The 10,202-nt window shown below is 30.1% G+C and overlaps 1 protein-coding gene across 3 annotated transcripts in view; it reads left to right on the forward strand.

Moving 5' to 3' along the window:
- ssp3 (short spindle 3) overlaps positions 1-10,202 on the forward strand; it is a 78,124-nt gene that overhangs the window by 31,483 nt on the left and 36,439 nt on the right. For all 3 annotated transcript variants that reach the window (XM_014418127.3, XM_014418128.3, XM_014418129.3), the window contains exons 8-14: positions 2,403-2,631; positions 4,302-4,383; positions 4,458-4,529; positions 6,945-7,159; positions 7,640-7,852; positions 7,982-8,098; positions 8,566-8,675. In XM_014418127.3, the coding sequence (XP_014273613.1) occupies positions 2,403-2,631; positions 4,302-4,383; positions 4,458-4,529; positions 6,945-7,159; positions 7,640-7,852; positions 7,982-8,098; positions 8,566-8,675 (1,038 nt within the window). The remainder of the gene's footprint in view (positions 1-2,402; positions 2,632-4,301; positions 4,384-4,457; positions 4,530-6,944; positions 7,160-7,639; positions 7,853-7,981; positions 8,099-8,565; positions 8,676-10,202) is intronic.

Raw genomic sequence — 10,202 nt, forward strand, 5'->3', positions numbered from 1 at the left:
GATTTTAGCGACTAGATGGTTTTTAACATAAACTACCATTCCTGAGGCCACTTGATGTCCACGTGTCAATATTTTCATTTGGTATCCTTTATACTTATAAAGTCTTTTTCAGTTGAAGCTCCACATTCGCAAAGACCAGCAACGTCAATATTATATTTTTCCAAAATAATCTTCAATTCTATAAGTTTATCATGTGTTAGACCTCCAGCATTCCAAAAAATAATTTTGAGCTTGGAGTTTTGATGGCCTTTAGAAAGGCTGTTTGCATTACGGTTAAGTGCTGTAGTTGTCATATCCTATGGGCTGTTGTGGCGACAGCTACTGCTCATTTAGCGCTATCCAGGGGGCACGTGTATCAATGATACGGACGCGAGCAGCACTATCCCCCCTGCCAAGAACGTATGAGAATTCAATTCAATGGATTCCAGCAAGAATCCATCATCATACTTTTAGTATTCTGATCTTTATGATGAATTCTAATGATTAATGATTTTCAATTGTGAATACTAATTTTCACAAGTATTGAGTTCTCTAACGATTTTTTCTTTTACAGTAGGCAAATATTGCAAACTACACAAAAAGAGTCAATAACCATAAAAAATAGTTTATGGTTTAGTTTAGGCTCATATTGGGACACGTTTGATGGTACACTACAAAAATGTCACAACCAGCACTATACTATGGCGTTACAAGTGTCGGGTTGGGGTGCACTTATTGGAACACAGTTACCCCTGGAATCTTGTCTAGTAGACGGGTGTAGTTTATTTTATTCATTATTGCTTCCTATTCAACTAAAAATATGACACTTTTAAAACACAAAATTTCAATTTTCTGTATAGAAATGGGCCATTATGAACTTTTTCGTTGCTTTCTTAAATATTGGTAAACATTTATAGAACATCCTTTGTATGTACATTGGATATCATTTATAACAATTTCGATTATGGCATCGAATATTTCTGGACCCATGATTTTAAGAGTCTTACCAATACTGATCTGATAATGACTGATTGGATAAAATGACTCATTTTAGATATTTGTAAAATATGTAAATAACTTTTAACTTCGCTGCAGAGAAAGCAGTGTGTATGTCCGGAATTCAACTTCACGCAACTTTTCTTAACAGTACCTTTCATCTTCTGGGGTACGCCGGCGACTTTGATATTGCTGCCAGATTGGAATGTGCTTTAAGAGAGTCGTTCATGGCCATAGAAGATGAAGCAAAGAAACTTGAGCTACAAATTAATGAAGCTAAGACCAAGTTCATGAAATTTGGAAGAGATGGACCAGGGACTGGCTCTTTTGTGGTTGGACCACATAATTTTGAAAAGGTAATCAGCTTTGTCTACTTCAGGTTTGAGATCAAGTCCGAAAACGACATCTCTTGGGAAGTTAGCAGGAGGATAGCAACAGCGAGACGGTGCTACTTTGGCCTTGCAAAGCATTTTAGAAGCAGGTTCTACTCTAACAAGATCACTCTCTACAAAACCTTGGTCTGCCCTGTTTTAACTTATGGATCAGAAGCATGGGCCTTTAAGAAGCAAGATGAAAATAAACTTCTGATCTTTGAAAGATCAATCTTGCGAAGGATTGTTGGTCCTGTTAGAGAGGGTGGAATTTGGAGAAGGAGAAATGCTGAACTCGCTCGCCTTTATAAGGATATAGACTTGGTCAAGTTTATCAAGATGGGATGACTTCGATGGGCCGGGCACGGATATGGATAATTCGGCAATACCCAGGCAGATGTCTGGAAAGATGCATGGACGAAGAAAGGTTGGCAGGCCAAATGTAAGATGGGAGGACTAAGGAACATTGGACGCACGGGCTCTTCTTGGAATCTGAAACTGGAGAGCTGCTGAAGCTGATGAACAACTTCGTAAACCTCCAACTTCTAATTCTAAGTTTAACTGTAATAATATTTGATAAACTCTTTTAATGCATATATCAAAATGATAGTGAATAATGTATAATCATTAGAATTTAATGTATATCTGATAAGGTAAAAAATATCATCAGTTCGAGCAAATTTTGCTTTGTTAGGGAAAATTTGGGGAAAAAAAATCTGGAAAAGTCAGGGAATTTCATCAAGCTATTTTGCTTGACACCCTGAGTAGTATTCGTAACAATGATGATTTTCGTTATCTGGCATTTCTGTTATCCAACGTTGTGTCGGTCCTGACAATGCCGGATAAGGGAGAGTATACTGTACCTAAGACAGTGATCTTTGGCACTGAATTTCATTGGCCAGTGATTCATAATTTGATGATGATGATAATCTGAAAGATTTGATAATTTTAGCAATAGTGTGTTATAAATATATTAATCTGTGTTGTAATGATTGGCTTGTAAAAATAAATCTGTTTGTTGATTATTTTTTATTCTATTTTACTTCTTTTTTTTAGAACAACAGCAGGATGTGATCTTGAAAGTATTATTAAGCAATCTGGTCTAGATGAAGAGTTAGTAGTTTCTAAATCTATTGATGATAAAACATTTAAAACTAAGCAAAGGAATACCCAAGTATGTAATATAATTGAAAAAAACCTTGATAGTGAAAAATGTGCAAAAAAAGGAAGACGCAATTCATCTAATTATGCTCAGAAAGTCAGTGATATCGTAGAAAATAAACAGGTGTGTATAATATACATGTAATTTTCATTTTAAGTAATAAAGATTGTTCTTATTATTTTTATAGAACTATTATTAATTCATTTTATTGTCTTAAGAAATGTTCCTGTTTTAATTTCATTGATGTTAGTTTTTGTTCTCCATGAATATTAATTAAACAATGGTTGATTTTGAGGTTAAATTAAGGTCTTAGTTTATCGAGGATCAATCAACGTTATTGTATAAAAAAAAATAAACAGTTCATTTGTTTTTTTTCTTATTACACTAACCAATATTTAAGGGTAACATTTTAGATTATCTTCAGAGCTATGGGCCTAGAGGAACTAAAGGCCAACTGAACATAACATTTATAACAATGTTAAGATGAATAATTATTTAAATTCTTTTATCTAAAATCAATGAATGAATTGTTATAACGTTTTCATAATACACTAGATATCGTTTATTACTACTTCCAAGGGACCAGGCATATTCGGTCCCTATAACTGATCATTGTTATAACCAATCACCACACAAATCATGTAAATGTGAAATAGGAATTTTTTTAAGTCAACTTTTATTAACAGTATTTCATTAAAACATTAACATTCTTTATTGACATTTTTCTTATTTATAAATTTCTTTATTTGGATGATAATGTAGAACTTTATTTTTTATAAAACAATTAATATACGTAGCAATTCTTAAGATCCACAACATAGCAAAATATCAGGTTCGTCCATTGCATCAAACTCATCTGGTTTTTATTACTGTTCCTCAATTTGATTTCTCTGCACACAAGGATGTTTAAAATAATTGTTGATTGTTCATGCTAGTACATTGTCCCTAACCCGGTGGACCAATAGGTGGACTAATAGCTTCAAGGATACTTTTTTTAGTTTCCCAATTTCATATCTGCTCCATGTCTTGAGGAAATCTTGAAACTGTTTCTAAAATTGGTTTTAATCTTCTGTGTTTCTTAGTCCATTTACTGAAGAACAGACATATTTCACCACAAAGTTTTTAAAACTAATGTTATGCCTAGAACAAAATCTTTGAATCCACCCTCTTGATATTTCTTCTTCTAAAAATTGCCTGGTACTACAATGAATAATTTTTCAAGAAATTGTTCCCTGATAGGGCCAGAGAGAGTAACTTTCAACAAACAATTTCAGCATTATCTTATCAATTTCTTTTTGGGCGGATTGACATTTTTAACTTTTAAGGAATCCCCCTTTTCCACAAGCTCTCAAATTAAGGCCCTATATTTCAAAATTGAAGATATGATTGAGTATATTTTGTTCACTTCTTTATGTTTCATGGAAGCATCAAATGTAAAACTTCTACTTGACAGTGAAAGTATTAGACATGATGCATCTCTTGAAGGAAACCAGATTAAACTGTAAACAGTTCACTAAAACATGGGTTTAAAGAAAAAGAAACATTAATTCTTTAAAAAACTAGGATTTCTTATGGATTCTTAGAATGGTTAAAACTGATCTTCTACCGTTCGATGAGTTGTAGCTGATCATGCATTGCATTGGGAAGGCTCTCAAAATCACTGGTTCGGTAATATTCAACATTATAACTGTTATAAACGATATCCAGTGATGTACTTCTAACATATGTTATCCTGATATGTATTGTTAAATAAAAATGGACTTTTTTAATGATAATATATATTTTTGTTATAGACTGAAAATTTATCTTGTGGGGACAAAACTGAGAAAATTGATCCTAATGAGATGTATTCTGCATATATGCAGTATATTAACAGTATGTTTTGTGTTAATTCTTGTTACAAAATTGTGTTAATTTCATAATATTTATATCAATTTATTTTTCAATAGATGTTGATGAAGAAAACCAAGATTCTCAAACAAAAAATGACAAATCGATTTTACATCCTGATGCTGGAGAAGGTAATTAATATATTTCTTTTATTATATTATTTCAGCTAGAGGAGTTAATAGTATATTAATTATTTTTGAAAAGGAGAAATAATTTTTCTATTGTTGGAACTTAAAAACAATGACCTCTTCAATTTAAAACTGTTTAATGAAGTTAAAACTAGTTTTTATTGTTGATTGATGCGGCTAAATTTGTTCTTGTTAAAAGGATGGACTCATTATTTTTTATCAAATTTTTTAAAGAGTTTCATTCATGTAGAATGTGGTTGTACTTTTCTGTTGATCAATAAAATGAAGTTTGTCTTTTACTGTTTTTTTTTTTTATCAATAAAAAAAACAGTTTTTCTTATATTATCTCTTGATCAATAAAACATAGTTTACCTTGTGCAGTTTGTCAATCTATAAAATATGGGCAAATTCTTGTTTATATCATTTTTTTTTCTTCTGAAACCATAAAAATAGAAAATATTTTGAACTTTATCTGTTGTCAGCAATTCAATTTTCTTCCTGTCTTATTTTTAATGATTATTAAGATGTATTTACTTTTTTTATACTGAAAACCAAAAATATAGTTTTTAGTTGTCACTATCTTTACCCTATAACTGATTTGTTATATGAACTTTGTTATTGTGATGCTTTTTCATTCATTTTTACCTGACTTGTCAATCAGCCTTCGTCGTTCTTTCTAATGTATCAGGGTCCCTTTTTATGTTTCCTGTGGTGCAGGATTCACTTCCTGCAACAATTTTAGAATTATCGGTTGTATATTGATTTATTTTAAATTTCAAATATATTAGGGTCATTTTATATGTTTTTGAGGTGCAGAAAATGAAAATACAATCAATTTTACAAAAGCTTGTTCATGCATTGATTTATTTTAATTTCTCAGATTTATAACATATTAGGGTCTCTTTATATGTTTCCTGAAATGTAGAAAATGAAAATGCTATCCATTTTAGAATTTTGCAGTCTGTCACGTATTACTTTATTTTGAAATCCCTTTTTATCAGGGTTATGAAATAACTGTGTAATTATATTTTATAAAATTCTTGTTATAACTTGTATTTTCTCTTAGAAATTTTTTCGAAACTCTTTATCCAATTACTTTTTAAAATAGGATGGAGATGGTCGAAGTTGCAGTCAAAAAGGAACAAAAAATAGTTAACAACTATTTATTTTCTGTAACTTTGCCCCCCCCCCCTGCAGGGCTTCATCAGGTCTGTCGATTTTAAACGAGGGAGTGGTGAAAGAACAGATGTGTTAGGTCCACCACTGAACCACATCCGTTTTTTCATCAATTGCTCGCTGTTTTTAAGTTCTTATGAGAATTTTATGTCAGATTTCTTATAATAAATGTTTTTTTGAGAACTTTATCTAGAGAAAATCTTCAAGAAATTTAGCCATTTGTTTTTTAGCATTTGAATCACTCATGAAACCCTCTCAAAAAATGTTAGAAATCTAAAAATTGAAAAAAAAGTCATTGCTTGAGTATACTATCTTGATAGCAAAAGCATGTTTATTTCTTACTCTTCCAAATATATCCAAATTGATCTATCATTCAAAATAATTTTCATTCACAATTTTCATCAAAATATATAAAGGGATCCTATTATGTTAGCAATCAGAAACGTTGAAATAAATCGATTCCCGAGCATGCTATTTTAAAATCGATGACATTTTCATTTCTTACACCTCACAAAAATATAAAGAGATCCTACTATGTTTTATATTTGATTAAATATTGCTCAACAGTGACACACTAAATAGATAATTAAGATACACAGGTACTTCAAAGAAAAAAGATTTTCCTAAGGTGAAATAAAACCACTTTTTTTTTAAAAAATTTCATAATAGGACTGTTAAATCCTGGAGTGGTTTGTCATGAAAAAAAAAAAATGAAAAATGGATTTTTATTTGATTAAATACTTATTCAAATTTTTTTTTATCCAATTGAAATTTTAGTTTAAGACCTATGACTAAAAATGTATTAATATTTTTATTTTAATAATATTTTAGTGATGTTAAAAATTCACGAATAAAAACTGAGACAAAAATTTAGTTGTTTTAGTCAAATAAATTTTCAATCGACTAATGCCCAACTCTGCTTACATCATGCTAGGTCATCTTAACCGTGCAGGTTAGCTTCCTAGACATACCAACAAGTTTCAATGCTTTTTATATTTTGGAGCTATTAACACTACCATAGCATTCCTATAGTCAACAAAATGGTGATTTTCAAGTTATATTTGAATCCTCTTCCCTTGAGAGTGTTCTGTTCAGTCATCTTGTTGTTTCTGTAATAGGCACTTTCCATTGATAGTTAAGTTAAAAAAATGTTTATTCCTCTTTCCATATCTAATAATATATTTAACATAGCAGGTCCATTTTTTATGAACAATATATTTTTTATGGATGTTTTAATTGTAGAAATTCCTCAAAGTGTGGCTTCTTTGGAAGAAATGACAGATTTTGTAAATCGTGACCCTATTCGTGCATTAGAATTTAAAAGAAAACTAGCTGATGAAATTAAACATCAAGAAGATGTAAAGCGAAGGAATGAAGTTAAGCAACAACAAGCTCAGAAGAAACGATTACAACTCTTGCAGTGTAAAACTGCAAAAGTTAGAGAATTTGTTCAAAAAGTAGGTTTCAGATCTTTTTAATACTTTAGTCTGTAATTTACTGTTGTCTAATTAATTTATAAATCTTTATTTAGTTGGAGTGTTATAATTTTTTTTTTAACTATCACTCACTTTTTTTTTCTTTCAAGTCATTCTAACATTGTTCAATGGTTATTCAATATATTTATATTTAGTCCTATCATTTTTTATTTTCTTTATAACTCTAATAGTTAAATTACTTTGTTGATCATTCATTCTAGTTTTGATTAATTTGAATATATTGAAGTTTACCATTTTAAAATCCTTTCATTTTTTCTGATTTTTCTTCACTTCTAATTCAGTATTAACTTAAACTGTCATCATACTGGAGACATGCTTTTGGCTGGTGGTAATTGGTTATAAACATATGATATCCAGCTCATGTAGGAGCGGCTTTATTTTATGATTCCATTTTTGGCTTATTTATGAAATCCTAGATAATCATATTAGTTTTTGGATTAGGTTGAAGAAGTAAAAGCTGCTCAACATCAATTGGCTTTACAAAGAAAATCACGTATTGATCTTAAATTAAAGAAAGCTGAAGAAAATAGGAATATGCACCTTAATATTATCAAAAGGAAAGCTCACGATGAAGAAGAAAAACTTAAAGAAATAGCCTTCATTAACGAACTTGAAGCTCAGAATCGTCGTCATGATTCATTGGCATTGAGACAGGTATTTATTAATAATGATTTCTGAAGGATCTTCCTATTAATCTATTTTTTTTTAAATCATCCTATCAATATTTTCTTATTGTTTAATTCAAGAAGTAATTAAAAGATTAATTGCTTAACTCTTTATTAGGAGCATGAAGAAAGATTGCAGTGTTTAGTTGAAGAGCGTCAAAGAAGACTAGAAGAAAAAGCTGCTAAGGAAGCTGCTGTCGAAGAGAGGAGGAGGGTTTTGGAAGCTGAAAGACAGGTTAGTGTGTTTTCTACCACAGTTATTTTTTTATTTATTTTTTTTTCCATTTGCGATAAAATACTATTGATCAGTGTTGTTGAACTGACAAAATCATATTATCGAGTTGTTCAAATTATTTCTCTGTTGTTTATCATTTGTTTAAGACCCATATTCTTTTCTCTACATCATACAAAATTATATTCAATGAGCATTTACAATTTATCTTCCTCAGTGTCTTAATCTTCCTTTTTTTTTTATCTACTTCCCTGTATAGATATTTAAGTTTTACTCAGTTTAGCATTCTTTATATCGTCTGTTTTAATGATCCTGTCCCGATATTTGAACCTAATGATTGTTTTGATAATCATAATTTTTTTTCATAAAAAATGATTTTCTTGATGAATTTGCTACTATCATTATTTTGTATATTGATTAAAATATTATGTGAAAAAATTAATTCCTACATGTTTTGGTTATTTTTTAAGGAAAAACTTGAGAAACTGAAAGAGAAGAGAAGAAGAAAACAAGAAATAATTGATCGTAAACAGCAGGAAAGAGAACAGGAAAGATTAGAAATTGCTCGTGAAAAAGCAAGGTGAAATTTTCTTTGTTCTTAGCTAAATGTAAATTATTTTGTGATTTTAAAGTTTATTCTTTTTGAAAAAACTCAATATCACTAATTTAATTTATGTCATGTACAAGGAGGTCAATAAGCCCTCACAAAATCCAAGAGATGGCACTCGTAGCATTGTTTTGTTTTTAGTAGGGATCATTACTCACTAAATATCTGGCTAAGTTTCAGCCTTATCATCCGTTGAAGTGAACTGCTTTTATTTTTTTTTTTGGAAAAATGGATAAAAATTAGTTTTGAGTGGTAATTAAACACTTATATTTAAAAGGCTTGACACGAAAAGAACTAACTAAATAAATCTAATTGGATGGCTACTGCACAAGATAGAGGAGAATGGCAGAAACTTTTGGAGGAGGCCACTCCAGATAAGTTTCCAAGTCGATTCGTAACTGTTGACGAAAAATGGCTATACCACTACATTCCTGTGAGAAAAAGTCAAACAAAGGGTTGTTAAAGGTGAATTGGCTCAATAGAAGCTGGAGACGGTGAAATTAGCCTGCAAGATAATGGCCACGGTTTTTTTGGATGCACCTGGAACTATCCTTAAAATTTAGGCCGAAACATCGGAATTCAATGGATAATAAGTTTTGCTTATTTTTGTTCTTCACATCACTGAACGTAACCATGACCATATTCTTATATTAAGATCTACAGTTAGTGACCAACTTACCATTGTGAATAGTATATATTTATTATTAATAAATGTATAATTGATTAGATAACAATTATTATGAATTAGAAAATTATCAGGGAATTCCTTAAAGATAATTCAATAGACACTCTGTTTCTAATTTTTTTATTCCACTTCATACCTTCATATTCTGGATTTATCAATATAAATTAAAAAAATATATTAACCTAAGTAATTAACAATAATCTTAATTGTTATTATTATTATTATATGGGCGACAGACCATGGAGGTCTAAGTCCTCGCACGATGTATTAGGAAATACATCATGCATTTCTTGACGTGGGATCTTAATTGTTACCATGATCTTAATATATATTAACGCAATTACCTTAAAGCCCCATATTTTGTGGATTTGGTACAAATCTATTCTTTAGTTGTAAAGTATATTTCCACACAAATTTGCAAGTTTTCAACTTACTTATCTCCAATCAATTCTTCATAATCACCCAAAGTGTCTGAACATAAGATGGCCTCCAGATGTTCCTACATAGAACTGTTCAAGTCACTACTTTACTTTACAAGTCATACTTCATTAATCAGAGACAGTATGTACCTATGGTATCTTTAATAATTTGTAATTCACCACACACACACACACACACATATATATACTATATATAATATACATATATATTGTAATATGCTCTTTTTGAGTAAATAGTATATTTTTGATGTATAAAGGGTTTTGATATGTTTTATTTTATGTATAATTTTAATATTGTTATTTGTTATTTTAAATTATAAAGCAAGCTAACCAGTTTTCTTTGTCTAAAAGAAATACGTTGTATTCCAAACAAAG

This window comes from Halyomorpha halys, unplaced genomic scaffold (genome assembly GCF_000696795.3).
Source record: "Halyomorpha halys isolate HHAL.00 unplaced genomic scaffold, Hhal_1.1 Scaffold179.1, whole genome shotgun sequence".
In the NCBI taxonomy this organism is placed as follows: domain Eukaryota; kingdom Metazoa; phylum Arthropoda; class Insecta; order Hemiptera; family Pentatomidae; genus Halyomorpha; species Halyomorpha halys.